This window comes from Sus scrofa, chromosome X (assembly GCF_054392235.1).
Source record: "Sus scrofa isolate SSC_HxYL_T2T_F1_AM1 chromosome X, Sscrofa_HxYL_maternal_Yorkshire_Landrace_v2.0, whole genome shotgun sequence".
Lineage (NCBI taxonomy): Eukaryota > Metazoa > Chordata > Mammalia > Artiodactyla > Suidae > Sus > Sus scrofa.
This window is the reverse complement of record NC_139401.1, coordinates 37,674,730-37,694,962: the sequence shown is the minus strand read 5'-3', so window position 1 is coordinate 37,694,962 and position 20,233 is coordinate 37,674,730. Positions and strand designations below refer to the sequence as shown.

Genomic DNA, 20,233 nt, shown 5'->3' with positions numbered 1-20,233 from the left:
TATCAGGCAGCAGCTTTTAAAGTATGCAAACAGATACAGTCCCAGGGATTGAAAGCATAAGCCCTGTGGCCACCAGAATCAGGCAGTATACACAGAGGAGAGAGATGTGAGCTGTCTGCTGGCTTGAGCAAGGCAGAAGGAATGCATGAAAATAGCTCTGCGGTAGGGAGCATAAAGATGACAACCTGTTAGAAAGTGAGATAAGAGGGATGCTTTCTGCTGGCTTTAGCAAGGTGGAGGGAGAATTTCAAAGCTTGATCCCACCAGTACACCCACGGTCCTCAGTCTGACATTTCAAGATTATCACATGAGCCTTTACTCATAAAGTCTGGGTATTTTTCAAACAGAAGCTTCTGCACTTTGCCTTGGGAGTCTTTCTGTGAGCTCTTTTAGAGCCGTTTTTCAGTTTGCGCCAGCCTAGCAGATCTCGTGGGTATGGGCCCCACTGGTTTATCAAAGATACTTTGAGGTTTGTGTCTCAGGGGCTGGTCTGTAATGTTGGGGGCCTGATGTGGGATATGAACCCTTTGTGCCTCAGGGACAAATTCCAGGTGTTGAGTCCCTCCTGATTGCTGATCCCCACACATGCATGGGGGATGCATCTGGGGCTGGAGGTGTTGCTGGGTTGGGGGACAAGATTTTATCTTGGTCTTTTCTACCCACGTTGATGTGATTTCATTCTAACTCGCTTGATAAACATGGACCATTATCCTACTTGGTAATTTTTGTCCAGAGAAGATTGTTCCATATGCAGTTGTAGATTTGGCGTGTCCATGGGAGGAGGTGAGCTCAAGGTCTTCCTACATGGCCATCTTGAACTGGAACCTCCCACAGTATTTTTTGTCTAAAGTTTTCTAGAAGATTCTCCAGGAATTCATTTCAGTCTAACAGACATTTGTGTAACTCTGAAATATTATTGGTAGCACCCCTCATCCTGTAGGGTGTCCGTTCATCCATCCCCAAGATTTCTGTGGTCTCGTAGCCACAGTGGGATGCATTTCTCTGCTTGTTGATAGCCTGTAGATCTGACCACTCATCTCTTCCCATGGCAGTTTTGTTTGTTTTAGGGTTTTTAAACATTTTATTGGAGTATAGTTGACTTAAAATTAGTCCTACATATAAAGAGATCCATTCTTTTTTCCCATATAGATTATTACAAACTATTGAGTAGATTTCCCTATGTTCTACAGTAGGTTCTTGTTCATCATCTATCTTAGACAGTAGTATGTATGTTATTCGCACTCTCCCAATTCCTCCCTCCACCCGACGGTTTTTCCTATGGTAACCCTAAGATTGGTTTTGAAATCTGTGAATTTCTGTTTTATTAATAAGTCCTTTGTATCATTTTTATTAGATTCCACATATGTGATAAATGATACTAGTCTTTCTCTGACTGGGCTCACTATGAAAAAAAAAATCTCTAGGTCAATCCCTGTTGCTGCAAATGGCATTATTTAATTCTTTTTTATGGACGACTAATACTCCATTGTATCTATGAGTCACATCTTCTTTATCCTTGTGAAATGTTGCCCATTCTTTCAAAATTTGGCTGGCGTTCTTGTGCAGGGGCCCTGCTAATCTCCTCTGTATTGTTCCAATGTTAGCATATGCGCTGCCAAAGTGAGCATGGTTTTCAATTTTAATGTTGTGTGTCAATCAAGGCACAAGGCTCACAGGAGGACCACGTGGTGGTGGCACCATGGGGGATTGCCACCCCAACTTGGAATGTAGTGTAACATCAAATGCTCCAATTCCTCATTGGTCATCTTTTCCCACGGGCTCTGGCCGCCACAGCGTTGCTTAGCCTTTTTTCCTCTTCAGACTTGTTCCATCTCTATTGTGTCCTGGGGTGCCTCTGCCCCAGGGCTTAGGCCTCTCCTCCCCCTCCCCCCAAACTCTAACTATTCCTCTTAAAGATGCGGTTTGGTCTCGCTCTCCACCTCACCTCACTTCATGCTGGAGAGTTACATGTTCAAAAACTCATGAACACATTTCTTGAAGTCATGTACTCCTGAGCTCTGCTCCTACCATGATAAGAAGCCAGTGGGGACATTGCAATGCTGTCTTTTATTTCTACTCACTAGAAGTGGACTAGCAATTTAGTTTCCTACTGGGAAAGAGAAATTATTCTCATCTTCCCTGAAACGCTCTTAAAAGGCAGAAGAAAATGTAAGTCAGTTTAGATTTGGAGTAATTGCTTTTTTCCTTAACTCATTTCTATGAGGAAAAAATATTTCACTTTAAATCCAGATGGAAGTATGTACTGTGCCTCACATACAATATCAAGAGAGTTTGCTCTCCAAATTTTGTTGTTTAGCTGAGTGGGCTCCCCCCACCCCCACTTCACAGCTGTATTCAGCTTATCTATTTGCTTTCTCTGGCTTTTTTCATGTAAACATGTTTGTATTGAAATACTTTTTTTTTTTTTACAGTTTAAATTCAAATGTGGTAGAAGAGAAAAAAACAGGCCTTTTAAAAAGCATTTGAAGTGATTTCAAAGTACTTGAGGTACAAATTATAATGAACCAAGTTAGTAAACCTACAGTGTAGCGCAAATACAATCCCATCTATTCAGTCACGAGCTGGATGGGCCAGAACTAGAATGTTTGGAAAGTTATTTCAATCAGCTCCACCTAGTCCAGGGTTTCTCAGTCTCAGCACTACTGACATTTAAGGCCTAATAATTCTTTCGGTGGAGGAGGTAGGGGCTGTTCTGTGAATGGTAGGATGTTAGGCAGCGTTCCTGGCCTCCAACCTCTAGAGGGCAGTAGCACTCCTTCCACCCCTTAACTGTGAACCCCAAAACTGTGTCAAGACAGAGCCCCATGTCCCCTGGGTGGGGGGAGCAAAACCACCCACTGGTGAAAGGCAACTCTAGTGCATAAGTGGTTGTGCAAAGCTAGTCTGCAAACAGGTTGATTCCAACTTAATACAAGAAAAATCTGTGAATACTGTTGCACATGCTTAGAGCAACTATTGGTGCATTGAACCATTTGCAGAACTGAAGTTTTCCTGACCGTTATCATCTTAAAGCCATTTTGCTCAACCTTTCACATGCATACCTGTCTTCAGTGGATCTAATAATGCAGCTTCCAATTCGGTAGGTGAGGGCAGGAGCCTGGGATTCTCCACTGGCACCAAGTTCCTGTGTGATGTTCCTAGTCCAGGTACCACAGAGTAGCAAGGGTCTAAAGGATGATTGAGTTTTTCTTTTTTGTGGTATTAAGCCTTTCTGCACTGAGTGTCACTATGAGGCTAGTTGGTCATTCAGAGCCCTGGGGAGTCAATTTTGATCTAGTCTTCTCTATTCCTTTGCCCTAGGCTGCTGCTGCGAATCCCACTCTATTCCTTCAGTATGGTGCTAGTGGATAAGCATGGCATGGACAAGGAGCGCTACGTCTCCCTGGTGACACCTGTGGCCCTCTTCAACCTGATCGATACTTTCCCCTTGAGAAAAGAAGAGATGGTCCTGCAAGCTGAAATGGGCCAGACCTGTAGCACCTGATGGGACGGGTCCTCTCTCGGCAGTTCCTCTTCTCTTTCTACATCGTGCTCTGCACACGGGAAGGCCTGAAAAGTATCCTTGATGTACAGATTTTTATTTGTAATTTTTAAAGTCTATTTTATTATACGCTTTCTTTGCACTTAAAAAATTAACACTGCTTTTTGTACTTTGAAGCATTCCAAAAAAGAGGAATATGTTTAGTCTTATAACTCCATCGTGGCTGGTCAATTTCGTAGTGAAATGAGATACTACAACCATAGACATGTTTTGAATGCAGTATAGTGTGATACATTATCTATCTGCTGGTTTTTATATATAAAACTTTTATTAATAAAATATCTTGGAGCAAATTGATTACAATTTATTTTCTTTTACAAGCACTAGCCATACTTGCTCAAGTATGCTCCCTAGTGTTTTAGGACTGGAAAAATGTGATTAGTCCCATCGAGAAGAACTCCACTGAGCTGGGAGAGCTGACCTTGCAAAGTGTTGGAGGAACCAATTAACGCAACAAGCAGAGGAGTTCCTGCCATGGCAAACTGGGCAAAAAATCGAACTGCAGGAGTTCCCATTGTGGTTCAGCGGAAACGAATCCGACTAGTATGCCTGAGGATGCAGGTTTGATCCTTGGTCTTGCTCAGTGGGTTATGGATCTGGCATTGCTGTGGCTATGGTGGAGGCCAGCAGCTGCAGCTATGATTTGACCCCTAGCCTGGGAACTTCCATATGCTGCAGGTGCAGCCCTAAAAAGACCAAAAAAAAAAAAATTGAACTGCAGCAGTTTGGGTCAATGTGGAGGCACGGGTTCAATCCCTGGCCTAGCACAGTGGGTTAAAGGATCTGGCGTGGCTGCAGCTGTGGCTCAGGTTCAATCCCTGTTCCAGGAAATGTCCATATGTTGTGGATGTGGCCATTAAAAAAAAAAAAAAGCCAACAAGCCAAATATGAAAGAGTTAAGACATTAATCACGTGCTGTGATGGTATAAACAAGAAGCTAAAACTGGAAAAAGTGTTAATTCTCCATCTACTGCTTTCTCTCCAGTGGACCAGTGCACCAGGGGAAGGTCAGGTAGATCAGCCAAGATGCCAGTTGGGGGAGGGTTTGTCCCACTGTTGAGGGAGTCACAGCTCTGGCAGTTAAATGGACCCTTGGGGTCATGGAAGGGGGGGCTAACAGTACTGGATACTGAAGCAGTGGGGACAATGTCTTCAGGCTTTCCCCTCCATCCCCCGATGAGGGGGGTTCTCAGCAGCATAGCATAAAGAGCTCTCTTCACGATCTCAGAGACCTAGGAATGAAGTTGGAGTGGGCTAGGAATGCACATCTGGGAAAGAACACAAACAAGTCTGGGCTCCAGTTGCAGCCACTGAGTGTGTGGGGAGAGCAACTATCCCCCGTGAGACGACTGTCCAGGTGAAGCCCTGGTGCCTAAGGTCAGACCTGAAAAATCAAAGGTTTATAACCAAGAGCTGGATTCTTCCACTCCCTTCAGGGAAACCTTGAAATTTGCCCTTCAGTTTCCAAATAGCAGTTTGGCTCAATCTATTCCTGAACCAATAAAATGACTAAAAGCAAGGTTGGGAAGTCCAAATTCCAACATAGAGGTTTGAAATTAGAAGCAGATTTGACACTTTTAAACATTCCAGGACTGCCATCCTGGGAATAGGTTTGTTTATATTACACTTACAAATAGGTTTTGTTTGTTTTTAACAAAGCACACTGGTGGCAGCTCTTTGACTTCTGTCTCCTTCTGAGGTATCAGATAAAGGTCAATGACATGGTTGGGAGAGGAGTGGTAACCAATGACTACTTTGGAAGTCATGAAAATTTCAAAAGGCCGTTTGTCACAAGTAAGCGTAGATCAGCCCATATTAAAGCTTTCCTGCCTGTGAAAAGCCAGCCTGTGTCCTTTGCCTCATATAGACTGAAGGGTCCAAGACTTGAAGATGAGCTGATGTTTAAGGAACTGCCCTAATTTCCTCAAATGAATCCTCCTGATGAACTCAGAATATTACAGGCACTTTACCCAATATAATACAGAGACTATTTGAAGAATGAGGGCACTGCGGTATTTAAAAAACCACAGATCCGGGTCACATCAGCAGCATGGCAAGGTGAGTCTCTTTCTCCCCCCCCCATAAGTAATTGGACATCCATAAACAAAAGTACCTCTGCACAGGATACCCCAGAAATCCATCCATCTCTGCCTTTGAAAGAGGGTGGAGAGAAATTCACAAGAAGCTACAGAGCTAAGGGAATTGCAAAAGCAGCACTGGTGGCAAGAATGGTGACCTCTCTGGCAAAGTAGGTGAGTGCAACTTGGCCAGGCCCCGTCAGCTGCAGCTGGAGGGTCCTATTGCTTTTCAGCAACACCTTGGATTTCTGAAGAGAGACCTCCCTGACTGTGGGAAAGGAAAGGAAAAAAGGCAAAGGGAACGGAAAGAATGGGTCTCCTGCTGTCTGCCATGAGATGCCAGCAAGAGGTCTGCCCCATGGCCCTCTGTGTGTTCCCCACCCTGCCACTGCAAGATCCCCCTACGAGGCCATGAGCACACCTAAAACCCCAAGCACACATCTGTCTACTCTGCTTCCATGTTTAAAAACAAACTTTTCCCCCCACCATTTTTTTGTATATGTGCACTCCTCAACCTTAGCAGGGAGCCAGTGTCCATAAGAGAAACCAAAACGTTTGCTATGGTGCCACCTTCTGGAAAACAAAGGAAGGCTCTTAACTACCAACCTCCTGATTGGAAGTCAATAAAACCTTAAATCAGAAAGGTATTCCCTACTGAAATGTGGCAGCAGAGGCACATTTCAGCAAAACTTTGAAAAGTATCACATGGTATCACATGACTATTCTCCAGCAACTGAACCCAAAGATAGAGAATATTGTAATCTCACTGCTAAGGAATACAAAATAGTTGTCATGAAGAAATTCAATGAGCTACAAGAAAACTCAGAAAGGCAATTCAATGAACTCAGGAATAAAATTAATGAACAGAAGGAATACTTCACCAAAGAGATTGAGGTTTTTGTTGTTTTTTGAATTTCAAACTCTGGGGTTGAAGAAATCAATGAAAAAATGCATTAGAAAGCACAATGGAGAACAGTATGGAGGTTCCTTAAAAACCTAAAGCTAGAACTACCCTATGATCCAGCAATGCCATTCCTGGGCATCTATCTAGAGAAAACCATAATTTGAAAAGATACATGCATCCCGATATGTACTGCAGCACTATTTATAATAGCCAAGGCATGGAAGCAACCAAAATATCCACTGACAGAGGACTGGATCAAGAAGAGGTGGTACATATACACAATGGAATACTACTCAGCCATAAAAAGAACAAAATAATGCCATCTGCAGCAACATGGATGGACCTAGAGATTATCATACTAAGTCAGAGACAAATACCATATGGTATCACTTAACATGATAGAAATGAACTTTGAAAACAAAAACAGACTCAGACACAGAAAACAAACTTATGTACCAAAGGGGAAATGTTGGGGGGGGGGATAAATTGGGAGTTTGGGATTAACATGTATATACTGCTCTATATAAAATAGATAACCAAGAACGGCCTACCGTATAGAACAGGGAACTCTACTCGATATTCTGTAATAACCTATGGGAAAAGAATCTGAAAAGGAATGGATATATATGATATGTATAACTCAACCACTTTGCTGTACACCTGAAACTACCAACATTGTAAATCAATTATACTCCAATATAAAATGAAAATTAAAAAATAGAGAAAAAAGAGAAAGCAATGGAAAGAGAGAAAAAAATAGAGAAAAAGCAATGGAAAGAGATGGAAAAGACTAAGTGAGCTTGAGGATGAGAAATGATTTGAGTGGAAGAGGGGAGAGAATTAAGATTAAGGGTATACCAAGAGAAGAGAGGGAGAAGGGGATAGAGAGCTTATTTAAAGTAATAATAGCTGAGAACTTACCAAATCTAGGGAAGGAACTGGATTTTACAAGTCCATGAAGCTAACAGAACACCTTATCATCTCAATGCAAAAAGGCCGCCTTCAAGACACATTGTAATAAAACTGTCAAAAGGCAATGAAGAATTTTGAAGGCAGTCAGGGAAAAGATGACTGTAACCTCCAAAGGGAATGGCTCTCAGCAGATTCCTCAGAAGAAACTACAGGCCAGGAAAGAGTGAAATGACATATTAAGTATTGAAAGATAAAAATTGCCAGCCAAGCACACTCTCTAGCAAAGTTATCTTTCGGATATGAAGAAGACAAAAAGTTTTTCCAAACCAAAGCTGAGGGATTTTATCTCCATTAACTTGACTTAAATGTTAAGAGGAGCTCTTCAGGATGAAAATATGAAAAGTACACACAACTCTGATTAGGATGGGTAATAGAAACTGTAATTCTATTTTAGAACAGTAAATTAAACAAGAATAGGATAAGGGGGTTAAAGGAAAAAATTTTAAATAACTATCATTATAACTGGGTAACAAAATCACAACGTAAATAATCTGATATCAAAAATATATACATTTTACATTATACAAAATATATATTTTATAAATATAAAAAGGAAACTTTATAGGTAAATTCAGATAGATTTCTACAAACAGAAAAAGGACTATTTTATCTATGAGGTGTTTTATGTAAACCTCACGGAAACCACAAAGGAAAATCTAGAGTAGAGACACAAAATATAAAAAGAGGGGAGGAGTCCCTGCTGTGGCACAATGGATCATGGCATCTTTGCAGTGCCAGGAGGTATGTTTGATCCCCAGCCTGGCACACTGGGTTAGGGGAACTGAACACATCACCATATAAAACCACCAACTTACAAAGGTAGATATAAACAGAAGGAAGGAGAAAAATGGAGAGATAAAATAATCAGAAGTCAAATGATAAAATTAGCAGTAGTAAATACATACCAATAATCGCCTTAAATGTCAAAAGGCAATGATGAAGAATTTTAAAGGCAGCATATAGTTAGATCTTGTTTTAAATTTATCCAGCCATTCTGTGCCTTTTGGTGAGTTCAGTCCATTTACATTTAGCTCTAAAACATACAGAGGCTGAAATTGAAGGGATGCAAGATGATATTCCACGTAAGTGGAACCCAAAAGAAAGATGGCTTAGGCATTCTTATATCAGACAAAATAGACTTCAAGCAAAAAATGGTAATAAGAGACAAGGTCATTATATAATGATAATGAGGTCAAGACATCAAGAAGATAAAACAATTGTAAACATATATACTCCCATGGAGTTCCTGTCGTGGCTCAGTGGTAACAAACCTGACTACTACCCATGAGGATGCAGGTTTGATCCCTGGTCTTGCTCAGTGGGTTAAGGATCTGGCGTTGCCATGAGCTGTGGTATAGATTGCAGAAGTGGCTTGGATACCGCATTGATGTGGCTGTAGTGTGGGCTGGCAAGAATAGCTCTGATTTGACACCTAACCTGGGAACTTCCATATGCTGCAAGCGTGGCCCTAAAAAAAGACATTAAGTACCAAATACCAAGATACATTAAGCAAATACTAACACATATTAAGGGATAAATAACAATAAATAGTTGAGGGCTTCAATAAGAAAATGTTGGAAATGAACCATACTTTAGAACAAATGGACTGAAGAGACATATACAGAATATTCTATCCAGAAAGAGCAGACTACTCATTCTATTCAGGTACATGTGGAACCTTCTACAGGATTCATCACATAAGACACAAAACAAATCTTAGCAAATTTAAGGAGACTGAAGTCATACCAAATATCTTTTCCAACTATAATGGCATGAAACTAGAAATCAACAAGAGGAAAGTGAAGAGATGTTGAAAGTAAACACCACACCTCTAAACAACCAATGAGTGAAAGAAATCAGAAAAGAAATAATTATCTTGAAACAACTGAAAATGGAAATACAACATATCAAATCCTGTGAGATGTAGCAAAAGTGTTTGAGAGGAAATTTTACAGCAACAAATGCTTACACACTCATCCCTTGTGAGATGCAGCAAAAGTGTTTCTGAGAGGAAATTTTATAGCAACAAATGCTTACGCACTCATCCCTTGGTTCCAGGACCCCACTTGGATACCCAAAGCCATGGATGCTCAAGTCCCTTATATAAAGTGTCATAGTATTTGCATATGACCTCTGCATATCCTCTCATATACTTTAAGTTAAACCTATATTACCTATGATACCTAATACCATGTAAATGGTACATAAATAGTTGTTAATACAATATAAATTACTACGCAAATTGCTCCTAGCACGAAGAAAACTCAAGTTCTGCTTTTTATAACTTTCTGGACTTTTCCAAGTATTTTTGATTCATGATTGGTTAAATCTCCAGATGCAGAAACCACGGACACAGAGAGATGACTGTATTAAGAAATTAGAAAGATCTCAAAACAGCCTAACTTTATGCCTCCAGGAACTAGAAAAAAACAAACTAAGCCCAAGGTTAGCAGAAGGAAGGAAATAAGAAATATCAGAATGGAAATAAATGAAATAGAGACCAGAAAAACAAAAGAGAGGATCAACAAAACTGGTTCTTCAAAAAGATTAATAAAACTTTAGCTGGACTTAACTATGAAAAAAGAGATAAAACTGAAATAAAATTAGAAAAGGGAGATATTGCAAATGATACCACAGAAATATATACAATCATAAGAGATTACTGTGAATAATTACGTGCCAAAAAATTATATAACCTAGAATAAATGGAAACATTTTTAGAAATATACAACCTACCAAGACTAAATCAGGAAGAAACAAATTCTGAGAAGTCCAATAATAAGAGATTAATTCAGTAACCAAAAGATTCCCCAAAGAGAAAATTCCAGGAAAACATAGCTTCAGTGATGAATTGAACCAAATATTTCAAGAATTACCATCTATCCTCCTCAAACTTGTCCTCAGTATTGATGAAGAGTGAACACAGAGTTGTTCTACAAAAGCAGCATTAACTTAATACCAAAACTAGATAAGGATATTGCAAGAAAACTATAGATTAAAATGCCTGATGGACACAAATGCAAAAAATTCTCAACAAATTATCATTAAACTGAATTCCAGAACACATTAAAAGGGTGATATACTGAGATGAAGTGGGATGCAAGGATGGTTCAACATATGCAAATCAATAAATGTAATATATCACATCAGTAAAATGGAAGATATAAATCACATGATCTTCTCAATAGATGAAGAAAAAAGCATTTGGCAAAATACAACATCCATTCATGATAACAGACTGGGTATAGAAGGAACATATATCAACATAATAAAGGCCATATACAATAGACCCACTGTGTGGAAGAGTCAATCTAAAGTGGTCCAATAAAAACATAGAAGCTGTTTTGCTGAAAAAGAAGGAAAAAAGGCCTCTCTAAAATAACATCTAGTAAAGAAAAAAGAAATCCTGTCCTAATAACGTATTTTCACTGGCTTACTCATAGTGGACTGTGGAGCCAGAATGGCTCTGGAGATATTTCAATTATAAAAGATTCATAGCCAAAAAAAAAGATTCATAAGCAAAAAAATTATATTCCATGGAGAAAAATGGAAAGCTTTTCCTCTAAGATTAGAAACAAGACAAGGATGCCACTTCTATTCAACATAGTAGTGGAGGTCCTAGCTAGAGCAATTAGGCAAGACGAAGAAATAAAAGGCATCCAAATCAGAAAGAAAGAAGTAAGTGTCACTATTTGCTGTTGATATGATCTTATATATAGAAAAATCCCAAGGAGTCGATCAAAAAATCTGTTAAAAATAACAATTTCAGTAAAGTTGCAGGATACAAAATCAACATACAGAAATAAATTGTGTTCCTTTACACGAATGAAGCAGCATCTGAAATAAAACTATCTCATTCACAATAACATGAAATACAATAAACTACTTAGGAATAAATTTAACCAAAGAAGTTAAAGTTCTGTAATATGAAAACTATAAGACTCTGCTGAAAGAAACTGAAGCAGACACCAACAAATGGAAAGATATCCTGTGTTCAGCGGACTGGAAGAATTAATATTCTTCAACTCTCCATACTACCCAGAACCATCTATAGATTCAGTGTAATCCACATGAAAATACCACAGACATTTTTCACAGAAATAGAATAAACAATCCTAAAATTGGTGTGGAACCATGAAGATCCCCAAATAGCCAAAGCAATACTGGAAAAAAGAACAAAGCTACAGGTATCACACTTCCCAATTTCAAACTATACTACAAAGCCATATTAAGTAAATTAAAAAAAAAACTGTGGCAGTGGCACAAAAATAGACACATAGATCAATGGAACAGAACAGAAAGCCCAGAAAGAATTTCCAGCATATACAGTCAGCTAATATTCAATAAGGGAGACAAGAAGACCCACTGGGGAAAGTACAGCATCCTAAAAAATGTTGCTGGGAAATCTGGAGAAACATGCAGAAAAATGAAAATTGGACTCCTATTTTATACCACTTATAAAAACTAACTTAAAAAGGATCAAAGACTTAAATATAAAACTTGATACCATGAAACTCCTAGAAGAAAATGTAGGGGAGAAGCTCCTTGATATTGTTCTTTTTGTTTGTTTTTGTCTTTTTGTCCTTTTAGGGCCACACCTGTGGCATATGGAGGTTCCCAGGCTAGGGGTCGAATTGGAGCTATAGCCGCCGGCCGGCACCACAGCCACAGCAATGCCAGATCTGAGCCATGTCTGCGACCTACACCACAGCTCACCACAACGTTGGATCCTTAACCCACTGAGCGAGGCCAGGGATGGAACCCGAAACCTCATGGTTCCTAGTCGGATTCGTTTCTGCTGCGCCATGACGGGAACTCCATGCTCCTTGATATTGGACTTGGTGATGATTTTTTTGGACATGGTGCCCAAAGCATAAACAATAAAATAAAAAGAATCATCAAACTCAAAAACTTTTTTCACAGCAAAGGAAATCATCAACAAAATGAAAAAGCAATTTATTGAATGTGAGAAAATATTTGCAAATCATACAGCTGATATTGGGTTAATCTCCAAAATACACAAAGAACTAATTTAACTCAACACCAAAAAAAAAAAAAAAAAACCAAAACCCAGACAATCCAATTAAAAATGGGCAGAAGATCTGAATAGATTTTTTTTCCCAAAGAGGACATCAAAATGGCCAACAGGTACCTGAAAAATGCTCAATATTACTATTCATCATGGAAATGCAGATCAAAACCACAAAGAGCTATCTCAAATCTGTTAGAATGACTATCCTCAAGAAGACAATCAGATTGTTATGATCATTATACAACTACAGATGTGATAAATTCATTTGAGTAATAAAAAAAAACTTACAAAAAAATAGATTCCAACCAGTCAACTTAAAATACAGTCAAGAAATTAAAAAAAAAAGAAGAAGACAGAGACAACAGGTGCTGGAGAGGGTGTGGTGAAAGAGAACACTAGTACACTGTTGATGAGAATGTAGGAGTTCTTGTCATGGCTCAGCAGAAACGAATTTGACTAGTATCCATGAGGACACGGGTTCGATCCCTGGCCTCACTCAGTGGGTTAAGGATCTGGTGTTGCTGTGAGCTGTGGTGTAGGCCAGTGGCTACAGCTCTGATTCGACACCTAGTCTGGGAACCTCCATATGCTGCAGGTGCAGCCCTAAAAAGACGAAAAAAAAAAAAAAAGAATGTAAATTAGATCAACCACTATGGAAGAGAAAATGGAGGTTTCTCAAAAAATTAAAAATAGATCTTCCATATAATTCAGTAATTCCCATTCTGGGTATATACACGAAGGAAGTGAAAACAGGATTTTGAAATAATATATGCACCTCCATGTTTATTACAGCATTATTAACATAGCCAAGACATGAAGATAACCCAAAAGCCCATCAATGGATGAACATAAAAAAAGATATGGCATATATGCTTAATGGAATATTATTCAGCCATAAGAAAGGAAGATACCTTGCTATTTATGACACCATGGATAGACCTAGAGTACATTAAGCTAAGCAAGATGAAACAAAGACAAGTACTACGTGATATCCCTTATATACAGAAACTAAGCCATAGACATCTAATTCACAGTATAACAAATATAGACAATATGTACTATAATCATGTAAAGTGATAAATATCGTTGTAATGGTAATCATAATATATAAATATATCCTAGTAACATGTTGTCCACTTTAAATCCGCACAATGCTATATGACAAGTTTATTTAGGAATTCTTGCTGTAGTGCAATGGGATTGGCAGCATCTCTGGAGCATTCGGACTCAGGTTCAATCCCTGGCCTGGCACAGTGGGTTAAAGGATCTGGTGTTGCCACAGCTTTGTACGTTGCAACTGTGGCTCAGATCTGATCCCTGCCGCAGGAACTCCATATGCCACAGGGTGGCCAAAAAAAGGGAAAAAATATTCATATATTATTCATATATATACACACTCTACACCAAAACTTGGGGCTGTTTCCTCAGATTAATTAACAGGCTCTTTCCTAGAGAATTAGTTTCTCACTGCAAATCTTATAGGAATTTTCTATATGCCTTTTGGGCCCCATAAAAACAAACAATCCTCAGTTCTGCTTGGTCATACTGCTTGGTAGAGCAGTACTTTTGCATGTGCCTGTGCATGCTTGTGTGTGTGTGTGTGATGAAGGAGCAGACAATTAAATTAAATGAACTCAAACTCTGCTTTGGTAGACAACAGCTAGAACCAATCTACCTATCTATCTTCTCCATCTACCTATCTATCTATCTATCTGGCGGCACCCTTGGCATTCAGAAGTTCCCAGGCCAGGGATCGAACCCGCACCACAGCCACAGCAGTGATAACGCTGGATCCTTAACCCACTGAACCATAAGAGAACTCCTCAGTTCAGTTCTTTCAAATGTCTCTGGGCTATTTGGAACCTGCCCCTCACTTCCAGGGTGCACATGAGTGGTAGAACGAAGAAGTAGTTTATATACAGAATCTGTTCTCTGCTCCCCAACTCTATCTCCTTTCTGAGATTTCCCTTCTGACTTTTCAAATGCTATGGTCATTCCTACCCTCTCCTCTGCTTCATTAAGCCAGTAAGTCTGTCTTCATCTAAGTTCCTCCCCAACCCCAGCACAGTACATACAGCAACCTGCCCTCACACAAAACCCAGAGAACACTGATGACTCACCCAGCGGACATGCCCTCTTCCAAGTGGTACCCAGTCTCTTGCAGTACCTGCCTGCTTTTTGGTCACTCTTCAGTGCCTTCAGGTAGTTGTTTTCTCCACGTATAGTTGTCTAAGAGGAACTGCTTGACTATCAGGATAGTGACGGCTGAGCCAGAAGGCGGAAGAGTCCAGGCCATTTCCAAACAATTGCAGATTTTACCTCTACAAACCCTCTGCTCTTGCACTTGAGCTTAGATGAATGGAGTGGAGAATTTACAAAGGCAATGAGATCATCCAAAGCACATTAAAGATTAATGTCCAACATTCTGGTAACTATTTTACGCATCTATTCATGCATTAAAAATTACCCCAAAGCTTTGTGACTTAAAGTAACAATAAACATTTAATTACATCTTAGTGTCTGTGGGTCATGGACTTGCGAGCAGCTTAGACAGACAAACCTGGCTTGTCGTCTCTCATGAGGTTGCTGTCAGATGTTGTCTAGGGCTGCTGCAGTCATCTGAAGGCTTGACTGGGGCTGAAGGACCCATTTCCATGGCGGCTCACTCACATGATGCCAAGTCGATACTGGTTGTTGGAAGAGGCCTCTGTTATTCCCCACACGGGCCTCTCCACTCAGTTGCATGAGTGTTCTCATAACGTAGTGGTTGGCTTCTTCCAGGCGATGTGATCCAAGAGAAAATGGAGTGGAAATGACAGTATTGTTTATGACCTAGCCTTAGAAGACATGAATTACTTCCACAGAATCCTACTGATCACATAGGTCAGCTCTATTCAGTGAGGGAGGAGAGGATACAAGGGCATGGATACCAAGAGGGGAGGATGACTGTGGGGAGGGGTGCAATTTAAAGGCTGGCTTCCAGAGCATCTAAAATCTTTGCTATTGGAGAATCATTCAGTGATCTTTAGGATCGATAATGTGGTCGATAATGTAGATAGGTTTGCTCAACATGTATTTGAGCATGCAGGTGATGAAAGACATACAAACTATATCCCCCAGATTCCCCTGTAGCTACAGTTTGAGAAGTGATTAAGATTCCATCAGTCAGGAGTTCCTGTTGTGGCTCAGCAGTAATGAACCCAACTAGTCCATGAAGATGTGGGTTTGATCCCTTGGTGTTGCTGTGAGCTGTGGTGTAGGTCTCAGATGTGGCTCAGATTCCATGTGGCTGTGGTGTAGGCTGGCAGCTGCAGCTCTGACTCAACCCCTAGTCTGGGAACTTCCATATGCCATGGGTGTGGCTCTAAGAAAACAAAACAACAACAACAAAAAAAGATTCCATCAGTCAGATGCACTCAAGTGTGACTTGGTTTTGAAACTAACTTGATGTGTGGAAAGAGAAGGAAAATGGAGTGCATGCATATTACTGGAGATTATGGCTAAGGCAGTGTGTTTCTTTGTCAGTAACCAATGGCACCTTCTTAACTGGGATCATGGCTTCTTAATGGTGCAAGAATGGAGTGGTTCTAAAACAAGCAGATATAATGGTAATTCCTCAATTTGGTAGGCAAATTCCTGATTTTACAGCGTCTTGGCAGCTCCCTGGTAGTTGAATTGTTCTTGGAGTTCAGCATAAAGTCTCTTTCTTCAGCTCTGTACCTTTAGAGAAGAAGGAAATCCTTTCTGTTTATTCTAGCTATAGTAGTTTCTATCTTCAGAAATTAGATCTTGGAGTTCCCGTCGTGGCGCAGCAGAAATGAATCCAACCAAGAACCATGAGATTAAAGGTTTGATCCCTGGCCCCGCTCAGTAGGTTAAGGATCTGGCATTGCCATGAGCTGTGGTGTAGGCTGCAGACATGGCTCGGATCCCGCATTACTGTGGCTGTGGTGCAGGTCAGTAGCTGCAGCTTCAATTCAACCCCTAGCCCGGGAACCTCCATATGCCATGGGTGTGGCCCTAAAAAGACAAAAAAAAAAAAAAAAAAAAAAGAAAGTAGATCTTGAATGATACAGACAGCAACATAAAAAGTGGTAGTCTTCAAACAGTGGGTTTTTCTTTCTTTCTTTTTTTAAAAAATTTTTAAATGATTTTAATTTTTTCCATTATGGTGGGTTTACAATGTTCTGTCAATTTCTACTGTACAGCAAAGTGACCCAGGCATACATATGTATGTAGTCTTTTTCTCACATATCCTCCATCATGTTTCATCACAAGTGACCAGGTACAGTTTTCCCAAAACACTGGCTTTTTTTTTTTCTTTTTTTTACTTTTCCTCTTTCTGATTCTATAGTTAATGGAAATATTCAAGTCCCTCTTAGAGAAATACCTCATAAGCCATTATGAAACCAATCAGCACAAGTGACCATTTTGCTTCAGCAATGCTTAATCATCCAGGTGGAGAAAGAGAGAAAGAATACTGGAGGAGAGGAAGGGGTGTGTGGGGGGGTTACTCTAAAGGTGAGGGAGTTGATTGTCGGGCTAAGAAAAAGTGATGATCTAATGAGGTACAGGATTAGTCTGAAAAGAAATAAGGACAGTAATGGGGCTAATACAGTAAAAGAATATAGGGAAGGATGAGTGATCTCCAGATGGTTGAAGACTGAGTATAATTAGTATAAAGATAAGAGACATTTGGGAGTTTCCTTGTGGCTCAGAGGGTTAAGGATCCAGCTTTGTCACTGTTGTGGTACGGGTCTGATCCCTCTCCCAAGAACTTCACATGCCATGGTGTGACCAAAAAGAAAAAAAGGTAGGCGGCATTTAGCAAATAGGAGGTGACAGCCAGAGAATGGAGGAGGAAACATCATGGAAACTGAGATGTTAGAGAGTTGAATGGGCTGTCATGGCAAGAGTTAAGGCAGAGAAGATAAATGAGATTCAAGTTCCAAAGGCATACATATATACATGCGTATGTATGTATGGAGAAGACAACTGAATGTAGATAGGTGGCTGAAAGGAGAGGGTGATGGAAAATCATATGATAGGTGGCAGGAATCTCAGAGAAAGTCTCTTGCTTAGGTTAGGGAAGAAAAGAATGATCAACCGGAAAGGGCAGTGGAGAATTGGGAAGATACTGACTGTACCTTTCAACCAAGAAATATTGGCATATGGAAGAAAGAACAATATCCTCTATGAAAACTGACACAGGAGAAAGTCAAATTTACTTTAGGATTTCTCCTGAAAAAAAAAAAAAAGCAAAGATATAGGAAGCTTAATTTATTGTGAAGTGTGTGTGTGTGTGTGTGTCTGTGTGTGTGTGTGTGTGTGGTCCAGAAGGCATCACAGAAAAGTCTGGAAGAGAGTTCAGCTGGGACACACCCGGAGCAGTATGAAAATGACAGGACAACAGAAGACTAATGAGAAGGTTGGCAAGACATCTCATGCTTACAATCAAAGGATTATAGAAATAAGCATGGAGGAACTTGACAGGCTTTGAAGTTCCCATTTTAAAGTATAGTGTTTTGGTACCAAAACTGACTCTCGTGGTGATTTCTGAGTAACCTGTCCTAGACTCCAAGGCAGGAAGAGACAGGTCCAGCCCCCAACGTGGCCAGAACTGACCCTATGGTTTGGGCTGGGTCTGGCTCTCTCTGTCTCGGGGTCCAAGAGAGGTGACTCAGCAATCATCACAAGTTCCACAAGAAGGTGACAACACTCCCTGGAGAGTACAGTTGACCCTCAAACAACATAGGGGTTAGGGGAGCTGACCCACCACACAGGTGAAAATCTGCATATAACTTTAAAGTGGGCCCTCTGTATCTGTGCTTCTGCATCCATGGATTAAACCAAAAATAGTTCATGTATAAGTGGGCCTACACAGTTCAAATCCATGCTGGTCAAGGGCCAAGTGTAGTTGGTTCCCCATGTGGGGCAGGAAAACTCAAAAGAGAACCTGAGACATTTTGTTGTCAGAAGGTAAGAATGACTTCAGAGGTAACTGAGGTAATATTTTTTTGAAAGCGAACATAAGGAGCTCCTGCGAATCAATAATAAAATATAGATAACAAAAATATTGGCAAAAGATTCAATCAGACAGTTCAAAAAAAGGACATGAATGGCCAATAAGCACATGAAAAGACATTTAATATCTTTAGTCATCAAGAAAATGAAAAATGAAAACCACAATATAATAACTTGGAGTGGTTAAAATTAAAATTGACTAGTATTAGATGAATAATACTAAGTGCTGACAGGAGGTAGAGCAATTGTAACGCTCATACACTGCTGATAAGAGTGTGAAGTGGTAAAAGTACTTTGGAAAACTGGTAGTTTCTTATAAAGTGAAACATACAATTTCCCTAAGACTCAACAATTCCATGCTTAGGTATTTATTTAAGAGAACAGAAAACACACATACACGAAAAGGCTTAAAGCTTTATTCATAATAACCCCCACTATAAATGGCCCAAGAGAATGTAAAAACTGGCCAGAGAGAATACTACTCAAGCGATAAAAATGAACAATCCACTGATATGTGCGACCTATAGATAAAATTCAAAATCATATTGAATGAAAGAAGCTTGTCCCAAATGAGTACGCACTGTATAATTCCCTTTACATGAAATTTGCAAAAAGACAAAACTAGTCTGCAGTGACAGAAATCAGCACAACAGTGGCCTCACCCATCAGAGGAGAAAGTGATTGGAATGAAGCATAAGGGAAACATCACGGGGTGTGAGACACGTTCTATCTTGATAGGGATGTGAGTTACATGGCTGTATACATTTTTCAAAACACATCCAACTGTACACTCTAAAGAGGTGCATTTTATTGTAGGTAAGTTATACATTAATAAAAAAAGAGTAAAAAGATGAAGGAATAAATAAGTTAGCCCGAAGAAAAAGCTAATAAAGGCCAACTGCTTACAATGTGAACACAAAAATATGATAATGATTAAGGTCAACTGGGGACCATAAAGCCACAATGATGTAAAATGGTCAAAACCCAGAAAACATGTTTTTAAAAGATGTGTATAATGATGTGAAGTATTCACAACATGCAAATGTGAGCCAAGGATGTTGGACAGATGCCCATCTACTAAGGATGAAGGGGTAGACTGTGAGAAAATGATGTTAGCCCAACATCAGAAGCACATAGATAAGATGATATTAAATTAGAATCGGTATGTGGATTGTGGGAAAATAGAGTTTCTAGAACACTGCACAGCTGAAGGAAGACATAGTTTTCAATTTTTTTTAACTCTGTTGTCTCCCCACAGATGAAGACAGAGCCTTGCTGATCTTGGTTTGAATATGAGAAAATACAGTAATTCCACTTCATTTAACAGTAGAGTAGCTGATACCATACTAACTCTCCTGCTGATAATTATAAATCTGGAAAAAAAAAAAGAAACAAACAAACAGCTTCCTGAACTCACTGTAATTCAAGGAAAAGCAGGCAAAGACTGGAGAAAGTATGACCCTGAAAGAATGGAAGCACACTGGATGCAATCCACATTTAGTTGCCTTTTCCTCTTGCATCTGCATGGTGCATTGGACATGGAACTCAAGCAGAAGGCTGAAGTCTTCCTGGGCTGAGGATTCAGGAGACAGATAGTGGCTAGAGAGGCTAGGAATTGAGGAAGAGACATAAGAAGGAAGAAAGCCACAAGGAAGGAGGCT

General features: G+C 39.9%; 2 protein-coding genes and 1 non-coding gene across 24 annotated transcripts in view; 1 reads left to right on the top strand and 2 right to left on the bottom strand.

Moving 5' to 3' along the window:
• Window positions 1–3,855, top strand: part of SRPX (sushi repeat containing protein X-linked) — a 114,912-nt gene extending 111,057 nt beyond the window's left edge. The window contains exon 10 of the mRNA XM_001927105.6: window positions 3,322–3,855. Coding sequence (XP_001927140.1) covers window positions 3,322–3,505 — 184 coding nt within the window. The 3' untranslated portion in view covers window positions 3,506–3,855. The remainder of the gene's footprint in view (window positions 1–3,321) is intronic.
• The window catches only part of SYTL5 (synaptotagmin like 5), a 304,058-nt gene that overhangs the window by 22,599 nt on the left and 261,226 nt on the right, over window positions 1–20,233 (bottom strand). For 17 of the 22 annotated variants that reach the window (XM_085007646.1, XM_085007635.1, XM_085007664.1 and 14 more), the window contains one exon: window positions 12,446–16,268. The exons of 2 other annotated variants lie outside the window; for them this stretch is intronic. The gene's annotated coding sequence lies outside the window, so the exon portion shown is untranslated. Of the gene's footprint in view, window positions 1–12,445; window positions 16,269–20,233 lie in introns of those variants that run through there. 3 more of the 22 variants (XM_085007629.1, XM_085007665.1, XM_085007655.1) reach the window with 2 other exon arrangements.
• Window positions 1,521–1,626, bottom strand: LOC146394547 (U6 spliceosomal RNA). Its single transcript, XR_014835978.1, has one exon. It is a non-coding gene; the product is annotated as a U6 spliceosomal RNA (small nuclear RNA).